The 20,539-nt window shown below is 43.5% G+C and overlaps 2 protein-coding genes across 4 annotated transcripts in view; one reads left to right on the top strand and one right to left on the bottom strand.

The window, feature by feature from the left end:
- Nucleotides 1–20,539, bottom strand: part of Prkg1 (protein kinase, cGMP-dependent, type I) — a 1,308,883-nt gene that overhangs the window by 581,505 nt on the left and 706,839 nt on the right. The window lies entirely within an intron of this gene.
- On the top strand, nucleotides 14,499–19,643 carry Cstf2t (cleavage stimulation factor subunit 2 tau variant). The gene is made up of 2 exons (XM_023723239.1): nucleotides 14,499–14,552; nucleotides 15,681–19,643. The coding sequence occupies exon 2, from the start codon at nucleotides 16,090–16,092 to the stop codon at nucleotides 17,899–17,901; it is 1,812 nt and encodes a 603-aa protein (XP_023579007.1). The 5' UTR covers nucleotides 14,499–14,552; nucleotides 15,681–16,089; the 3' UTR covers nucleotides 17,902–19,643.

Genomic DNA, 20,539 nt, shown 5'->3' with positions numbered 1-20,539 from the left:
GGGAGGGCTAGGGGAGGAAAGGGTTGGGGAGGGAGGGTTAGGGGAGGAAAGGGTTGGGGGAGGGAGGGCTAGAGGAGGAAAGGGTGGGGGAGGGAGGGAGGGCTGGGAGAGGGGAGAGAGGCCAGGTTTTGCTCAGTAACAAAGAAAAAATTCTTTTTCAACCCCAGCAAGAAGGTCAATGGATAAGCAGTGTTATATTTTCATTTTCTATACACCTCTCCAGCAATCAAACAAATCAAAAATGCATTCTGAAACTGTCTGCTCATATCCTGCATTCTCTGTCTTATTTGACAGAACGGAAACTCCTCGCAGGCACAGCTGTTCTTCTGCACAAGCTGGAATCTGCACATCATAAATTCTAAGAAAGTCAAGAAGAAAGCTAATGAAAGTTAGTGGTGAAAACTCTGCTGAAAGCAGGAGTCTCATTTGAACTCGTATATGGTTGAACTCAGTGTCTTCCTTCCACGCAGTGCTTCTTCCATAACTATTTACCAAAAAGAAAAGAAAAAGAAAAAAAGCACTGCAGAAATTGTGGTTGAAGAATTAGTAGCCCCCAAAGCTTTTCAGGCCTGTGCTGATGCAAAATGTACCCCAGGTTTCACTTCTGGAGTGCTTGCAGGTTCCCTTCCTGCCCCCTCTGCCTCCTCCGCAGGCCTCTGTTCTCAGCGCATTTCTCCAATCTCGCCTCAGTGGAAAACCCGCTGAGGATAATGGAAACCTGCAACAATGTATCCAGCTTGGGGACCTCACAACAGCGCCCGACCCAGAAATGGGCAGGCGCAGGGCGGCAGGAATCAGTTTCTCGCTTCAGGATCCCTCCCGAGTTCCGGCTAAGGGCACACGTCCATTTCCAGGGCTAACAAAAGACGGAGCTCAAGAGGAGTAGGTCGCCGCCCCTCCCCAGGTCTCCTGCGAGCACCGTCTTTGTCCCCCAGAGCCAGGAGGGGATGAGCAAACACCTGGAGGCCTGGAGGAGGAATTTCTCCCATTGTACTGCCCCGTGAGAAAGGATCTACACCTATTTCAATGTAAATGTCAACCAATTGGGATGAAGATGACAATAAATGGAGCTACTGTCACTTTATTTTTGTGTCTTTATAAAGTCAAGAACAGAATTTTCAGTAATTTCAGATAAAGAGTAGAAGAGGTTGGCATTTTAACGTATTTACATAACTTCAAAAAAATCATAATTATAAGTAGTGAGAGCGTTCTGAAGATCGGGAATGAACAGCCAAACATTTCTGCACTGTTTTATATATCACGCCATTTATGTGTGATTTTTTTTTACAGATTTCTGGGAGAAAGACACATTTTTGGAATATTTCTTTTGCAGAGATGGAGGGAATGACTTAGACGAAAACTGGGGCAAAATGATCCCTGACAGTATGCACCCTGGGAGTGGGTGCCTAGCTCCCAGCACTCCTTTTAACTTCTTCCCCCCTTACTAATGGTAGCTTATCAAAAATTAGTTTTGGAATTCACAGTCTGTCAGCATATTCAGCAATAGCTAACATGGCTGTTCATGGTTATTGGGAAAATCTATTCAGCAATTAGGTGTACCTAGTAACAGACCCCCGCCCACCTGGGAAGGAAGCCAGCAACTCAGCTTTGTGGGGACATGCAGGCCTTCTCCTGGCTTGACAGATGGAACCCAGAGCAATCTGGGAAGGAGACATCAACTACTCTCATTACTGCCCTATCCTGATCCCTTCTTTCACCCTGAAATGAACCATTCCTCAGCATCTGAGGAAAGCTGCATGTCGGGTTTTCCTCTCAGGAAACTGGAAAGGCAATGGAGAAAAGAAAAAAACAGAGATCTGGTCCTTGAAGAACTAGTGCTGTTGCAGGCAGCTGAGTTAGACAGAAATGTTATAGGCAGTCAGACGGGGCCAGCCCTGGAAGGAGACACCACCGAAGACAAGATACCTTGCTACACTGGGAAGGACGGATGCTCCCGCCTTGGGCCAGACCTAAAGACCAGAGACCAAACAAATGCCGACCTCCCTAAAGATTGGCATCCGAGATTGATCACCACCCTGAGGGAGCCTGAAGAATCATTAATCCGACGACTACTGGATGGCTACCTGATAAAGTCCTGTTCTACATTCATACCTGTTTGCTACATGACTTGCTTTCCCATTTGGTCCTGGATTTAATCAATTTTACCTGAGCAGTGGTGCTTGTAATCTCATGGTTTTGTCCCACCTCACAGCCTCCTAAGGGAGTTCCCATATTCTCCACCACCTTAGACCCGCCTCACTGCATGGTTGTACTCTGTAAAAGTCCCTGGAAGAAACAGCTTCCTGGGGGACAACCCGCTTGGGCCCTCCCTCCTGTCCCTCTCTTGGACAGGAGTTTTCTTTCCCTCAATAAATATATTCTGCTCATAACCTCTGTTTGTTCCTAAAATTCATTCTTCGTTTTTAGAGAACACTAACTTGTCAGGTTAGGTCGCGAGATCATTTTTCCATATGTCATGTGGAAGTTCCCTGTATCATTTGAAGGTCATACACCTGAAATCAGTTTTTCTCCCTGTATCAGTACTACTGAAACAGAGGAGGCAGGAGAAAAGACAACACACGCACATACAGATTCAGACTAGAAGAAAGGTAACACCGTATGCCAGAAACCATCCCGTCCTTTCCTGAGGATTACTTCATTATCTTCTCTTGTGGACTCATCTGTGTGCTCCCAAAATTCATATTTTTAAGCCTTAACTCCCACTGTGGCTCCTCAGAAAAAGGCTTGCTAATGAAGACAGCAAGAGATGTAAAAAATATATTCATCAAAAATAATTATACAATGCCAAAAATCCTTCTGTCAAATCCAGCCCAAAACTATGACTTAATCTGTCAAGATACTTGCTCCATGATCACTGAAGAATTCAAGAGAGGGTTTGAGACAGCTCAGCGCACTAAGCACCAGCAAGTGCAGAGACTGGGGTTCCTTGGATCCCCAGCACCACATACCATGCTGGCTCCTCCCCCGGGTACACTGAGCTGGCCACCGAGTCCAGATGTGGTGGCACATGCCTGTAATCCCAGCACTGGGGAGGCTGAAACAGGAGGATCACTATGAGTCTGAGCTGCATAGAGAGACCCTATACAAAACAATAAACTTAAAAAAAAAAACCACCCTATCTATCTCATCTCTATCTCTATCTCTATCTTTATCTCTATCTCTATCTCTATCTCTATCTCTACCTCTATCCCTATCTCTATCCTTATCCCTATCTCTGTCTCTGTCTCTGTCTCTGTCTCTGTCTCTGTCTCCGTCTCTGTCTCTGTCTCCACTATAGGCAGTCAGACAGGGCCAGGCCTTCAAGGAGACAATATGGAAGACAAGAGCCCTTGCAACCTTAGGAGAGATGGTCACTCCCCACTATGGTCACTCCTTTTTGATGGACAAAATAGTAAACAAATGCACCACATACTCCCCTAGGAAAGCAGGGATTGATATTCTAAATGGGTATCAATCACCTTGAAAGAGTCACTAACCCAACCACCAACAGGAAGACACCCTGCCCATATTCATGCCTGCTTGCTACATGACTTGCTTCTCCAGAGTGATGGTGCTTGTATCCTTATTGTTTGACCATATTTTGTCTCTCCTCATGCCCACCTAAGCTAGCTGCCATGTTCTCCACCTTAGACCCGCCTTACCGTATGGTTTTACTCTATTAAAAATCCCTGGAAGAGATAGCTTCCCAGGGCAACCCATTCAGCAACCCCGGTCAACCTCTCTAAAACAGAAGCTTTCTTCTCCCCAGTAAATATATATTCTGCTCTTAACCTCCATTTGTTCCTAAAATTCATTCTTTGGTTTTAGAGAACACGTACTCATCCAGGTACCTTTCAGGTGGGGAGTTTCATTCCCTCATATCAGGTTGACCAGACCTCAGCCCACCCCAGCAAGTAACAAAGCCCTGCTAAGGCCCAGTCCACTTCTATTCCACCAGAGCTCTGCCTTCAGCTCTGCCTCTTCCCTTCCCCAAGCAAAAGCCCTTCACTTCTTTCTCTCCAACTCTGCCTAAGCCTGTTTTTTCCTCTCATTGATGTCCCTGAAAATGTTTCCTGTCAGGAGTGTCAGTGAACCCAAGGTAAGTGAGTCCCATCTTCTCCTTGGGTAACCTCCTCGCATCCTATTTGGCACACAGAGCACTACTCTAATAGGATGAACATCCTTATAGGAAGAAGAGACGTCAGGCAAGCTCAAGTGAAGACACAGTGAAAGAGCAGCATCTGCTAGCCAAGGGAAGAATTCTCAGGAGAAGCCAAACCTTCCCACACTTTGCTATTGGATTACCACCTTCTAAAACTGAGAAAATAAGTTTGTATTGGTTAAGCTGCCCATTCTGGGATTGTCTTACAGCAGCCCAAATTAATAATACATGATTTATGAGAGATAACAAGATTTTTTTTTAAGCCCACATGCTGTCCGTGCTATAGTTGCTGTGGATCTCTATGCTAAACCAACAAGTGCAAGCTACTAGGAACAGACATTGGGTTTTACATTTTTTATGTAATTTCTAACCCCAGGGAGCCTACAGTTAGACAGCAAATTCAAACTGGCATTCCTGAAGTAATGTTTTTTAAGAATCACTCGAGTATGATAATGAATCCAAAGTACGTTCTGTCATATGTGTACATGTCGCTGTGGTTTCTAACAGTGTGAGCCCCCAAGCAAGAGTTTCCAAAAGGCTTTTCTCCCATGACTTGTGTCAATTCTTGGGGTAACCTGGCCTGGGAAGATGGACATCACACTAATTCCTGGAGAGAAGGGCAGTTCAGGTATTCCTGAAGTTAAGTACTGGATCATTCTCATCAGAGGGGAAAAAAAGATTTACGCGTTATTCATATTAAGGTATCTTTGTTCGGAGCCAGTTTGAGGGATTTCTCTTTTCAAGCTTACGAGGCTACTTTTCTCCTTAACGCTTTTTCAGTGCCAGCCCGAAGCAAGAAAGGAGGTGCTCTGCTTGTTGTCCTATTAGTGATGCCTTCCCACGTCTGAACAGCCTTGTCTGCCAGTGCACACTAACAAGGACCGGCCCTGATGACACCCTTAGCACGCTCTGCATTCAAACAGGCATCCTGTACCAGAACAGCCCAGTGCTGGGGAAGCCGTGTGTTCCTCAGTGTCCAGGCAGACCCTTTCAATAAAAATGGAATAGGGGAACTTCAGGCCACCTCAACACTGAACGGAGCATTTCATGCTCAGCGCAAGAAACTGGGAGCCAGGGATGATCAGTACAACTCTCACTAAAGTGCCCAATAGGAACGAGCTTGAAAATGATCCCCACTCAACTACAAATGTGCCACAAATTAAGTGGGTTGTGTGTTCTGTTTTTGACTTGTCCTATGCAAGTTTAAAGTAATATACACAGTGACATGGTTGATGCATTGTGTCAACTGCGGAAGTTCAGAGGGTTCATAAGCGACTCAACAGGGACCTGGGTTCTCACTTTATAAATATCCTGGCCCTGCACAAGAGGAGCGCACAGAGATGAGATGGGTGCTGCACCCTCCCAAAGGTGGGTAGCCAGCAGACAACATAAGGGGGGGAAAGAGGCTTACGCTTGCCTCTTTTGCTCTTGTTGATTTTCCTGTCCTCTGCCACCTTGAACTGCTACCTTCTACCATGTGCCACTCTGCCTTGGAGCAAGCTGATTACGGACTGAAATCTCCATAAATTGTGAGCTATATAAATCTTTCTCACTTTAGCTTTGAGTGATGGGTATTTTGTCTCAGTAATGAGAGTACCTGGGCCTGCCATGCTGGCCCTGCCCCCCGGGGTGTGCTGAGACAGCAATTGAGACTGGGCGTGGTGGTGTGCGCCTGTAATCCCAGTGCTTGGGAAGCTGAAAACAGGAGGATCACTATGAGTTCGAGCTGTGTAGTGAGACCCTGTAGACCCTGCACTAAAATACATTTAAAAAATAATAATTACCATATAACACAAGTAGTCTGTTATGGTGGCACATGCCTATAATCCCAGCACTTGGGAGCCTGAGGCAAGAGGATTGCTGCAAGTTCAAGATCAACCTGGCTACAAAGTGAACACAATCCCAACCTGAGCTGCACAGTTAGTCCTGCCTCAAAAAGACAGCAGTCAGCAAATCAATCAACATGAAAAGTATACAAATAACAATAAAAGTAAATGTGTATTCCATATAATTTGCCAGTAATATTATTCTCCCTTAAATCATGAAAACGAAAGTTCAGAAAGGTTAATTTTATCAATTAAGTAGTTGCAAAAAGCCACACAATTCCCTGTGAACCCAAGTCTACACTCTAACCCTTTCACACTACACCTGAGAGCACTGTCCAAATGGGGAAGTCAGTAGGTCTAGACCCCTCCATGGGCCATGCTAGGAGGTAGCCCACAATCCTCGTCTTGTCCTCTGCCTTCCCCAAGCCTTTTCTTTTCTTTCTTTCTTTCTTTCTTTCTTTCTTTCTTTCTTTCTTTCTTTCTTTCTTTCTTTTTTTGTACAGGGTCACTACACAGCTTGGACTCATAGTGGTCCTCCTGATTTCTGCCTCCCTAGTGCTGAGCCACCACACCTGGACTCCACTGCTGGCTTAGCGTGCCCAGGGGTGGGGCTGGCATGGCATGAGGTGCCAGGAATTGAACCCTGGCCTCTGTGCTTACCTGAGCAAGCGCTTAGTCTGCTGAGCTATATTGCCAGTCCTTTTATTTTCTTTGCTTAATTAAAAGAAATGGGGCTGGAATGCACAGTGCCTTCCAGAGATTTGACTTAAACCAGCTTCTAGTCATGGACAAGCATATACTCAGCAGCTCTAAATTCATGTAATATTCCTCTTGCCAATAAAAGCTATCCATGGGCTGGGGAGATGGCTCAGTGGAATACGTGCTTCCCTGGCAAGCGCAAGGGCCTGAGTTCAATCCCCAGTTCCGCAAAAAAAAAAAAGAAAAGGAAAAAAAAAAAAAAAAGTTAGCCAGCATAGGTATTAGTATATGGCTGTCTCAGTTACTTTTTCCTTGTTGCTGGGACAAATATCTAACACCCCAAATTAAGGAAGGCAAGGTTTATTTAGCTCACAGTTAGTGAAGGTTTCAGTCCATACTCAGCTAGCTCCAAGGCAGAGCGGCATGTGGCGTAGAGCAGCCATTCATGGCAGCAGGAAAGCACAGCAACAAAGGGAAGGGCAGCAGCTCCAGCGCTTAGCTGGCCTCTTTCCCCTCCCCACACTGTAATGCAGATTACCTGCCCAGGGCGGGTGCAGCACCCACACCCGCAGTAATCAATCACACACTCCAGAAGCTGCCCCAAGACTGCATGAGGCTTTGGTGGGGGGACAACTAGACACAAACTATAGCAAAGACATTTATTGCCTCTTCCTCTATCTGTTAATATCTACAGAATACATTATAAGTTTTTGGGAAATATCATAGACCAACATAATCTGGGGTTGAGAAATTTGACTGCTTCTATCTATGTAACTGGATGTTTTAAAAAATGTTCAGGTAACACTTAAGGTTAGCCCAACAAATTGAAAAAAAATTAACATTTTCCAAATTGTTTCAGTCTTTATACCTTACATGTCATCTGGTGCCACAACACTGATTACCTTGTTAAAAACTGCAGTTTGTAGGGCCAGTCAAATAACTCAGCAGATTAAAGTGCCTGCTTAGGTGACTCAGGGACCAGGGTAGGATCCCCTGGTGTGCTGTGCCAGCCCCGCCCCCTGGGTACACTGAGAGGGCATTTGAGACTGGGCATGGTGGTGTGTGCCTGTAATCCCAGCACTTGGAATGCTGAAAACAGGAGAAACACTATGAGTCCAATCTAGTAGTGAGACCCTATAGACCCTGTACTAAAATATAAAACAAACAAACAAACAAACTGCAGTTTATTACACTGAAATTATCTGGAAAAAGGCCAGGGGACCCTGTGCCACACTTCACTGATCTATGATTACTGAAATAATTGTGAAGTAAGAAGTTTAAATGCAAGACACCTGTATTGTTTTTGTTTTTGTTTTTATATGTATTTCGTACAGGGTCTCAATACACAGATCGGACTCTAGTGAGCCTGTTTTCAGCCTCGCAAGCACAGGACACCTGGTTTTAATCTGAACCTCTACTTCTTACCAGCTCTGGATCCTCAGACCATATATTGCATGAAACAAACAATGATTTTCAAGCTTGATTTCTTGAGTCAGATGGCTGGTGACCGAATGTAGGCCTTGCCAGCTACCACGACATACCGGTTCACTTCTCTGTGTCTCTAGTCATTCACCTGTAAATTGAGATGGCATAACTGCCTCAGAGATGACTCCCTTGCAAGATGGGACACTGTGGGTATCAAATCCACACTCCTTTAAAGGAGAGTCAGGCCGGGGAGATAGCTCAGAAGTCTAGGCACCTGTCTGACAAGTAAGTGCAAGGGCCCAGGTTTGATTCCCAGTACCACATGCCCTACTGGCCCTGAAGCACAGCATAGTGGCACAGGGCTGTAACCCTAGCACTGGGAAGGCTGAGACAAGAGGTGCACTGTGAATCTGAGATTCTGTACCACAATAAATAAATGAAGAAATAAAGGACAGTCACTGAAGTGAACATGAAAGGACAAGCATTTAGACATGGTGTCAACATTGTAAAAAGCAGGGAAAGAAAGGCTCTCAGCAAGGAACAGAACCGTCAAAATCTAGGCTGTGGAAAAGTACAGCCTAGGTGTGCAAAGAAAGTGGTACCAATCAGCCAGAGGAGAACATAGAATGGGATGCGTGGTGGCTGAGGGGTGACAGGATGTCACATAATGAAGCGGATTAGACAAAAGAAGAGAAACAGCCACGGTTTAGGCCCACAGAATACTGCAAAAGTAAAGCAAGGTAGAAGGAGAGAGAAGGAGGGAGAAGGGAAGAAAAGGGAGAAAAAAAGGAAGATGTGAAAGATAACATGAGAAAGGTCTGGATAAAACAATAGATAGCTTTGTTTTGTTTGTTCTTTGAGACAGGGTCTCACTATACAGTTTAGGACTCACTATGCAATGCAGGCTGCCTTGAACTCGTAGAAAGTCTTCGGCTTCAGCCTCCCACAAACTGGGACTGAGATGGGTGCCACCAATCCTGGCTCAGATGGGTATTCTTGAGCCTATACCATTATTATTCTATGTCCATGCATCTTACTTTTCTCTTGTTGATGGGACAAAGTACCTGCACCCAAAATTAAGGAAGGAAAGGTTTATTTAGCTCACAGTTAGTGGAGGTCCATACACAGCAGCTCCAAGGAAGACAAGGCTCATGGCCGAGGGCAGCCGTTCATGGTGGTGGAAAACAGCAAACGACCAAGAGCAAGGGGAGCAGTAGAGGCGACCATAGCAACAGAGAGCAAGTCTGCCTCCCTTACATTGCATTTAAACTATTGGCCTGAGGCCAGTTCTAGCATTTACATTCATAATCCCAGTAGCACTCACACCCACAATCCCAGAAACACTTCTACCCTTAATTCCAGCAATGGTCACACCCACAATCCCAGCAGCATTTACACCCATAATCCCAGCAGTATTTACACCCATAATCCCAGCAGCACTCACACCCATAATCCCAGCAGCACTTATACCCATAATCCCAGCAGTGGATCATGAATTAATCACAAACTCTAGAAGTCTGCCCCATAATTTCATGAGGCTTTGAGGAGACAACTAGACACAAACCATAACACCACATTTCATGTTAAAAAAAAAAAAAAAGGTGAAGAAGAAGCCTACTGTCTCTTACTTCAACTATATTTTCAGGAAGCTAACCTCCAAAACTTTTAGGCTATCTGCCTCAGAAGCCTCTTTTATTATACATCTTATCAACTTCAATTGTTTTTCTCTGAGGACATAAAAATACCAGATCCCAATTTTATACCTTGGCTAAATTTAGCTCCTAGATTTTTGATTTTCTCTTCATCTTTTTTTTTTCCCTCTTCACCAGATTATGCCCATCCCTCAATCCTACCCCCATCAGGAAGCTTTCCTTGATGATCTAGATCTTCCCAGACTCTTTCCTTTCTACATCGTTCTTTACATATCCAGTTTGTCAGAGTAACCTGGAAGAACTATCACTAACCTAGCAATAAAATGGCAAACAACGTGGTAACAGGACTCTTCTAGAACTAGCAGAGTGTTACTCACTGTCACAGGCTTCTTCCTAGATGAAATGGTTGTGAATTAGCCCACCCTAAAGTCACTTAATCATTCATTCAACAAGTGCAAAATAAACACCCACTATCCTAAGCTTTATTGCTGTGGCTCAGAATACAGGAGTGCATGTAGTTATCTCCCTGTCTGTCTAAGCTATGATTTTTCCTGTAGTCCAGTGGTCCTCCAACCATAGAAGACTTTAGGATTACCGGGGGGACTTGTAAAAGGGACTTCTGTGTTAATAATCCAGTATGTTTGGGAGGGCCGAGAAGTTTGCATGTCTGAACTGTCTCCCAGGTACTGAGTGTATAGGGCCAGGGATCAATGTACAGAACTTCTGCTGCAGCAAGCTTTCTTTTGCATTGATGTGCTGCCACTACTCCATGAGATAATAAGTATAAGGTATTTTGTTAGTTGATAAAAAGGAAACTCAACGATTCCTTGAATGACTGAAGCAGCAAAGCCACAGTTCTACTAAAAGGCAAAGGAACTACTGTCCCCCCACCTAAATGCGATAAGGAATAGTTTGTGTCTAAAGGAAAATGGATTTACTTCCAACCTAAAGGAGATGGAAGATAAGGGAAAATTTTGCAGAGGAGTCTGTTTCCACCGCTCCCTTGAAGAACCCATACACTTGCTTAAAAATGCCCCTGGTTCAGGGGTGTAGCTCAGTGGTAAAGCATGTGCTTGGCATGTATCATGTTCTGCCTGGCTTCTACTCCTGGCACCAGGAAGAGAAAGAAAAGATCCATCATTATGTAACTGTCTTTACTATTTGTCTAGAATTTGGCTAATTAAATCTATGACTACTTGTAAAAAATAATATGTTATATAGACTAGGAGAACCTATAGAGTTTTTATATTTTGATGTGAAGTTTGATATACAGAAATAAGAAAAGAGCACATTTTGGCCAAATTGTATTAGAAATGTGGATGATTTAATTGTATAACCCTGTGCGGGGCAGATAGCTCAGCAGGCTATAGCACCTGCTTAGGCAGAGCACAGTGCCCCGGGATCAATCCGGAGTGCAGTGCTGGCTCCACCCTTGGGCTGCCCTGGGATGCTGACTGAGACTGGGTGTGGTGGCATGTGCCTGTAATCCCAGCATCTGGGGGGCTGAAAACAGGAGAATCGTTAGGAGTCTGATCTGTGTAGTGAGACCGTGTAGACCCTGAAATAAATAAATAAATAAATAAATAATAAATAATTGTACAATCCTGATTTTATTGTTGAAACAAGGCATATATTTTTAAAATTAGGACTCAGATTTTCTAGTATGTCTAAAGAAATTTCAGGATAAGAGTTTAAAAATATGGGCCAGAGGAATAGCTCAGAGGCATAAGCACTCACCTGGCAAACACAAGGACCCAAGTTCAATCCCCAGCCCCATAGGCCATGAGGTCTTGGGCCCTGGATGAGGGGGCCCACCATACAGCCCTGGAACCAGGCGTGGTGGCATATGCCTATAATCCCAGCACAAGGGAGGTTAAATTAGAAGAACCAGCCTGGAGGTTACAAAAGTAAGCACAAGGCTAGCCTGAAATGCATAGTGAGACCCTTTCTCTCTCTTTTTTTTTAAATTTGTGTGTGTGTGTGTGTGTGTGTGTGTGTGTGTGGGGGCCAGCTCAGCCCACCAGGGGGCAGGGCTGGCTGGCATGTGGTGCTGGGGGATTGAATCTCAGTCCCTGTGCTTTGCTAAGCTTGTTCTAAGTAGGTGCTTTAGACCACTGAGCCGTCTCACCAGCCCCAGAGACCCTTTCTCAAAAAAAAGTATAAAAATAATTTTGAAAAATTGGGAAGTTTATAGTTCCTCAAGGTGATTAGCTTTCTTTTTTGGGGGGTGGGCGGAACTGGGGATTGAACCCAGGCCCTTGCGCTTGCCAAGGAAGCCCTTATCCCATTGAGCCAACTCCCCAGCCAGGTGATTAGTTTTAAGAACCCTTCTCATTTGGCTGTAATGCCTTATGTGTTTGTTTAAAAATAAATTTAAAAATGCTTGATACCTTGATTTGTTGAATAAATCACACTTTAATATAAAACATACGTTTCTGTATAGAATATACACCAGGCTATAAATATCCAAAATTGACACTTTCTGGGAATAACATGCAGCACACAATGTCCTTCCAAGTATGCTCCTAGGAACCTATGTGTTTTTGCTTGGACTGTGGTAATAGGAACAACGCAGAGATTGCTAGGAGCTCTTGCTGATTCTCGTCACTGGGGTTATAAATACTAGTTTAGAGATCCTGCACATTGAGTTACATCCTGGATCACACTGGAGCTAATTACGGGGTCATAACAGTTCTATTCTTGTAGATTAGAGTAAAAGGACTAGAGAACATGTGACAAAAAGCACATTGCAGTCATCCTGATGTTCTTGTTTGTTCCCAGAATTCCTCAGCTCCTCTGTGCTCACCCCACACTGAGCCCAAGGAGTCTTCAGTGTGACCTCAGCACGTGTTAGCCACGTGTGCTCAGGATGAAACATGATAAATTCATTTGTTCTATTACAAACGAAGTAAATGACTTGAAGTCCTCAGCACTGAGTTCTAAAGGTGCCTACTCCAGCTGCATGAGTATCGAGGTATTACTACAAATGCAAATTGTCCAGCTCTACTAAGTCGGAGTCCAGTGTAACAGCAGGTGGCTCTGGGTGCGCCTGATGCATGCTAAGGAGCAAGAGTGACCTGTTTAGACACCACTGCTCCTAGCAGGACAGAAACCGTCAGACAATCTGTGCAGTTTCCCATAAATTTATCTATGCATTTTATTTGCTTATTATCATCTGCAGGCTTGCTGGACTCAACAGATGATTACATATGAATTGTCTACGACGATGGCTAACCTTTCAACCTTTGAAACTGATGCCTGAACTCACTTATGGCTCTGAGACTCAAGGGTCATAACTCAGTTATTTATTGAGAAATTGCATATTGAGAATCAAATGATTCTCTGTTTGGAAGATAAGCCATCAGCTCTGAAGCAGAGGATACCATGGTGTGTTTTCAAATACACTGGAAACACATAATGTGATCCATGTATTTGGAGACATGCAAGGCAATCCTTGTGTCTAATTTTAAAATTTCTGCTAGATACACTTTAAAAGATCAAATGATTTTTTTAGGGGCTGGGGAGATGGCTCAGTAGAATAAGTGCTTCCCTGGCAAGCGCAAGGGTCTGAGTTCAAGCCCCGGTTATACAAAAAAAAAAAAAAAAAAAAATCAAATGAATGATACCGAGTTCAAAACAATTTAGTCCAATGATCACAAATACTATTTCAACATGTAAACAATACGACATTTATGAAATACTTCTACTTTTGTTGTGATTAATCTTCAAAATCATGCACAAATTTTATATACATTATCTCAATCAGAATCTGGAAATGTCACCAGACACTTATGTTCATAAACTCCAGTTTGCTCCCATTTGACCAAATCAAAGGCAACTTATTTTTGTTAAAAAGGAAAAAGGATTTATTCAAATCTAGGGAAAAGATGTCAGGGCCCATTTGCCTCTAATCACATCCATGTTGCACAGGTGTGTTAGGGTGTCTCACAGCAAGGAGCAGTCAGGTGAGAGGATACAGGAGACAACAGATATGATGAAGACTGTTTCAACCTTCCCTGAAAGTGAAATTGGACTTGACCGCTGCTGACATCTGTACATTTAGGCTAACGTGAGATGGGTGTAGACTTTTATGCCCTAGGCCGGAGGAAATTTGGAGAAGCCACTTGTGGCTAAAGGAAAAATAAAATTGAACTTTTAAGGTTCCATTTTGTAGTACCAGTTATAAAGACACAATTTTTATTTAAAATTAGCAGTATTTATCCATGCATAGATTCTATACCTAAGTTATACCAAATATCAAGGTTCCAGCAACCTATCAGTTTTTATACTGAAATCAATAAAAATTTAAAATTCAGTATCTTGAGCGCACTAGCCACATTACAAATATTACCACATAAGGCAGCATGCTTCTGGGGTTATGCAAGATGGATGGAGATGAGAATTCCAGCTTCTGTGACCCAGGCATTCTGACTCACATGCCTGTATTATCCCAGCACTCTGAGAAGCTGAGGCAGTGTTACAGTTGGGATCTGGTTGTCTCCCCAAAGACTCCTGCAGTTATGGGACAGACTTCTAGAGTTTGTGATTAATTCATGATCCAGTGCTGGGATTATGGGTGTGAGTGCTGCTGGGATTATGGGTGTGAGTGTTACACCCAGGATAGGGTGGGTAGCTTAACTACAATATAAAGGAGACATTTGCTCTCTGTTGCCAGTATTCCCTCACTCTTGCTGTTGTGCTGTTTTCTACTGCCACGAACTGCTGCCCTCTGCCAAGTGCCACTCTGCCGTGGAGCAAGCCAAGTCCGGACTGAAACCTCTACACAATGTGAGTTAATTTAAACCTTTCCTTATTTAATTTTGGGTCTGGTACTTTGTCCCAGAAACAACAGAAAAGGAACCAAGACAGGCAGGATTACAAAACTGCATTCCCCATCTGGAGAATATAGCTAGAACCTGTGCTAGGGAAAAAAAAATTTAAAAAAGAAGGGCCGTAGATGTAGGTCAGTGCGAAGATCTTGGGTTCAATCTCTGCTACTGAAAAACAAGCAAGCAGGTTAAAGAAAAACATCTGACTTTTTATTGGCTGCACCGCCATAGGCAATTTATCTAACCTGCAAGCTTCAGTTCCAAAGCAGGGAAAGGGAGAAGGTTACGTTCATTTTATTTTTGCTTCTGTCTGCTCAATCAGCAACAATAGAGAAACTACTTTTCTTTTCATGGTAGCAGGGCTGGACTTACTACATCACAGGCCCACAATAAAAACAGAACTAATCTAAACACCCATAATGTAAGAATGCTTAAATGGGCCAGCCAGATAGTTCAGCCGATTAAAGCACCTGCTTAGGAGATGCAGGGACCAGGTTTAATTCCCTGGAGTACCGTGCCTACCCCGCCCCTGGGGCGCGCTGAGACTAGGCATGGTGGTGCAAATCTGTAATCCCAGGCTGAAAACAGGAGGATCACTCTGAACTGTATAGTGAGACCCTGTAGACCTTGTAGTAAAAAAAAAAAAAAAAAAAAAAAAAAAAAAAAATTAAATGAATTCAATTAACCAATACCCTGAAGCCCCAGAATACTATTATTAGTTACTAATTAGTATTAAAATCAATTAAGAAATGACCCACACGATATGAAAAAGATGACGGCTACCTGTGTCCCTAGAGAAAAACCTAGAAGTTTTAAGTAAGCCTACTTACTAACTGCAGCTAGAAGGAGCACCGGGGGGCGTAGGGTGGGGGCAGGCAGTTCATTCCCCTCCCCTTTTTTTCCCTAAAGTATTATTTTGTATTTTATATATTTATATGTTATTTTAGCACACGGGTTTAAATCTTTAAATACTGTATTTGTCCTGATTCTCTGGAATATAGTTTTAAAATAATTTAAACTGCGCTAAAGAAACCGGGCTATGGGGGAAAAATGCTTATTTAACCCAACAATACGCCCTCTCAAACAGTTGGGATTAACGGTTTCCCGCCGTGTAACGCAAGTAACTGCCTCTGACGTCAGAAGAAGCCGACACGCCCGGTTCCCATAGTGAAGTCCGAGCGGCCATTTTTACTGTGGTGAACTCAAAAGGGAGCCTTTTGTGATGGTGGTGGCGCGGCAGGGAAAGTCTGCGGAATAGTAGATGAGAAAAAAAACATACTTTCCTATAAGAATCACGAATGATTAGGGGAGGAAAACGTTAGCTGCCTTAGAGAGACCTTTAGACGCTTGTTCCGCGGAGAAGCGGAACCATTGTAATGCGTGCCTAAGGTTCCTGCCCGGATTTTGAGAGGCTCTTCCGTCGCTCAGCGGAAGCGTGGGTCGCAGAGGACAACTCTTGGAAGAAGCCGCTATCGGCTGTGTGGAAAACTAGAATCATGTCGAGTTTGTCAGTGAGAGACCCGGCAATGGATCGATCACTACGTTCCGTGTTCGTGGGAAACATTCCTTATGAGGCAACTGAGGAGCAGTTGAAGGACATTTTCTCGGAGGTTGGTTCCGTGGTCAGCTTCCGGCTCGTGTATGACAGAGAGACTGGGAAGCCCAAGGGTTATGGCTTCTGCGAGTACCAAGACCAGGAGACCGCGCTTAGTGCCATGCGGAACCTTAACGGGCGTGAGTTTAGTGGGAGAGCGCTTCGGGTGGACAATGCTGCCAGCGAAAAGAACAAGGAGGAGTTAAAGAGCCTAGGGCCTGCAGCACCCATCATTGACTCTCCTTATGGGGACCCCATCGATCCAGAAGATGCCCCTGAATCGATTACCAGAGCAGTAGCGAGCCTTCCTCCAGAGCAGATGTTTGAGCTGATGAAGCAGATGAAGCTCTGTGTGCAAAACAGTCACCAGGAAGCTCGAAACATGTTACTTCAAAACCCACAACTGGCTTATGCGCTGTTGCAGGCACAAGTGGTCATGAGAATCATGGATCCTGAGATTGCCCTGAAAATTCTGCATCGCAAGATACATGTCACTCCATTGATTCCAGGCAAATCTCAGAGTGCCTCTGGCCCAGGCCCTGTTGCTGTCTCTGGCCCTGGCCCTGTTTCTGTCTCTGGCCCAGGCTCTGTTTCTGTGTCTGGCCCGGTTTCTGCTCCTGGCCCAGGACTATGCCCAGGACCCAATGTATTGTTGAACCAACAGAATCCTCCAGCCCCTCAGCCTCAGCATTTGGCAAGAAGGCCTGTGAAAGACATTCCTCCTCTGATGCAGACTCCTATCCAAGGTGGACTTCCAGCTCCAGGGCCGATAGCAGCCGCAGTTTCTGGACCTGGACCTGGACCTGGTTCTTTAACTCCTGGAGGGGCAATGCAGCCACAGGTTGGGATGCCAGGGGTTGGCCCCGGCCCTTTAGAGCGGGGACAAGTGCAGATGGCAGATCCTAGGGCTCCTATGCCTCGTGGCCCCATGCCTACTGCTGGCCTACCTCGAGGACTGTTAGGAGATGCTCCCAATGACCCACGTGGAGGGACTTTGCTTTCAGTTACTGGAGAAGTAGAACCCCGAGGTTATCTGGGTCCACCCCATCAGGGTCCTCCCATGCACCATACCTCTGGCCATGACAACCGAGGCCCGTCTGCGCATGATATGAGAGGAGGGCCAATAGCAGATGCCAGACTGCTAATTGGAGAGCCCAGGGGACCCATGATAGATCAAAGGGGTCTACCTATGGATGGCAGAGGAGGTAGGGAGGCTCGAGGGATGGACACTCGAGCGATGGAAACAGAGGTTTTAGAGACCCGAGTAATGGAGCGAAGAGCAATGGAAACCTGCACTATGGAGACCAGAGGGATGGAAGCAAGAAGCATGGATGCAAGAGGATTAGAAATGCGGGGCCCTGGACCTAGTTCTAGAGGCCCTATGACTGGTGGGATCCAGGGACCGGGTCCTATTAATATAGGGGCAGGTGGCCCTCAGGGACCTAGACAGGTCCCAAGCATATCAGGAGTGGGGAATCCTGGAGGCAGCATGCAGGGGGCGGGCATGCAGGGTGCAGCCAAGCAAGGTGGCAGCCAGCCTAGCAGTTTTAGTCCTGGGCAGAGCCAGGTAACTCCACAGGATCAAGAAAAAGCAGCTTTGATCATGCAGGTTCTCCAGCTGACTGCAGACCAGATTGCCATGCTGCCTCCAGAGCAAAGGCAGAGCATTCTGATTTTAAAAGAACAAATCCAGAAGTCCACTGGAGCTTCTTGAAAGGTCTTGGGAAGTATTTGGCTATAGTGTCAAGAACTTAATTTTGTAGTGTAGAGTATGAGTACAGAAAGTTGACTTCTACAGCCCCACGTTTTACTGATTAGGTTCCCTACTAGAACCGATCTCATCTTGTTTTTTTCATTTTTTTCTGTCTTTATTTTTAATTGAGGGTAAGGGGGAGAGAGAGAGTTGGTTTGTTCATTTTAAGTCACCTGTAAATGTGCAAAAGAAATGCTGGATATGATTACATTATGCCAAATAAGGCAGAATATGTAGCAGTATTGAAATGTCTGCTGTATGTTAATTACAACTTTAAAAAATTGAGTAAAACTGAAAACTGCGCTTATAGGTTAAAAGGTGACTTGTTAAAATAATAATGTACTAAGTTTTACGAATATTTGGTTATATAACCAAAATTTACCTAAAAATTACATGTTTTTGGTAAACCATTCAAAATACAAAATCCTACTTTAAAGGCAATAGACTGCAGTGTTATATTAGACATTGTTTTAGACATTTATTTAGACATTAGATATTCTTTTGGAATAATTTTGAAATGTTAAACCTGCAGGATGACTAAATTGATGGTACTAGAATTGTTTTTTTAAGCTATGTTACTTTAAAAAATCAGGGAAATTACCTGGTTTGATGTTACTTCATGTATCTTGCTTTTTATGGACCAGCAATAATTCTGGCCTGAGAGGATAGTCCAAGTTTAGTTACGTTTCCTCTGAAAAGATCTACTAATCTCTCCACATCTTTGTATTTCTCAGAACTCTTTAAGCCCTAAATTTGACTCACAGAATTCTCTCACAACCTTCGCAGAAGTCAGTGTCAAGGTACCTTTGATCTGAATGAGTTACACATGGTCTTGGGCTTTTCATAAGCAGTAAGAAATATTCAGTTAAGTTCAAAATTCCTGGTTACTAGCATCCATATATAAGTTGTCCATTTGGTCAGCTAGTATCAGAAGTTTAAAAAAATCTTAGTCTCAGTATTTACTATGCCTTTTTAATTTTCATAATCTGCTTTACTACCATTTTAGCAGAATACTTGAGGCCTAGGTAGGTAGAGAAAACTGTATAAATTCAATACTATGTTCACTAACCTTATTAGTCATTTCACTTTTTACAGGTAGTCATGTAGCAGTACACACTCAGGAGATGTAGTTACAGTTTTTAGAGAATATGACATTAGGGACTGTGACATCATTAATGCATATTTTTTTTAGAGCTACTAATTTATTTTAAAGCTTTGATATGGACACAACATTTGTATTATAGGCTAAGTAGCAATTAACAGAGGTGTAAGATACTGTATGCCCAAGGTAATTTTCCTCTGGAGAAGAAAACCAGTACCAAGTGACAGGAAAAAGTGATGTAAGAGCTGAATCTTAGAAAAGTTATTTGCCCTTTGTAGGTTTTTACATTTTAAAAGGGTAATTCAGCTTTTTCAGTATTTCCATCCCTGTACTGTGTCCTACTAGTTTTTACTTTTTTTTTTTGTTTTGTGGTTGTTTATACTGTTAAATTTTCCATGTGGTCTGTTTTATCTATACTGCGAAGGATAATTCTCCTGTATGTGTGTGATAGATCTGACAAATATGTACTAATTCACAGAGTTGGTTAGCTTACTTTGAAATAGTTCTTTATTTCTCCCAAAGCTTTCCCTGAAGGACTCTGTGAAAAGTATTAAGTGTTAAAGTCTTTGTTCTGAAGACTGAATAAAAAGGTTTTACACTTAATGTTGACTTTAATATTTCTTACATTTAATTAATTTTGGGTTGTTTTGTTTATGTGGGAGGAGGTGTTTGAAACAGGGTGTCAGTCATTATGTAGTTGAGGCTGCCCGTAAGTTAAATTTTCCTGCCTCAGCCTACCTACCAAGTACTGTGATAGGAAATGTGCCACCATGTCCAGCTTTTATGTTTAATTTTAAGAAATACATTATTCAAAAGATATCCATTCGGGCCGGGGAGATGGCTCAGTGGAATAAGCGCTTCTTTGGCAAGCGCAAGGGTCTGAGTTCAATCCCCAATTCTGCAAAAGAAAGAAAGAAAAAAAAAAGATATCCATTCTTTTGGCATGCTTGACTTTTTTTGTCGAAAGGTAAAACTAAGGAAATTATTGGAATTAAGGGAAACACCTTTTGTAGATGCATTTGTCAGCTATGCATTTCAACACTAAAATAGTGATCGATGGACGGGCCTGACAGCACACTCCTGTAACCCTGGCATTCTAAAAGCTGAGGCTGAAGGACAGTGAGGAGCTCAAGGCCCACCTGGGCTACAGAGGAAGGAGAGCTTATGTCAAAAAACCAAAACAGTAAATAACAAGATATTTGCCTCTGGTTGGTTATCAGGAAAAAAAAATGTTGATACTTAGAAATCAGGTTTTTGTTGATGTTTGCCATAGAGAATTTGTTCTGGGGTCACTTTACAGGTATCCTCGTTACTGATAACATCTGCTATACTGCAGTCAAACACCAGAACCATATTTCTCCAGTGTTCACTATAGCAAAAATCACAGATGAGAACAAAGGGCAAAGAATCAGACTTGGGAACATTTTACTAAGAACACATACATTTTCCCCCAAAAGGATTTAGAGCTGTTACAAGTTTTACTATATATATATAGTA

This window comes from Octodon degus, unplaced genomic scaffold (assembly GCF_000260255.1).
Source record: "Octodon degus isolate 3935 unplaced genomic scaffold, OctDeg1.0 scaffold00005, whole genome shotgun sequence".
NCBI lineage: Eukaryota > Metazoa > Chordata > Mammalia > Rodentia > Octodontidae > Octodon > Octodon degus.
This window is presented reverse-complemented; position numbering and strand designations above follow the sequence as displayed.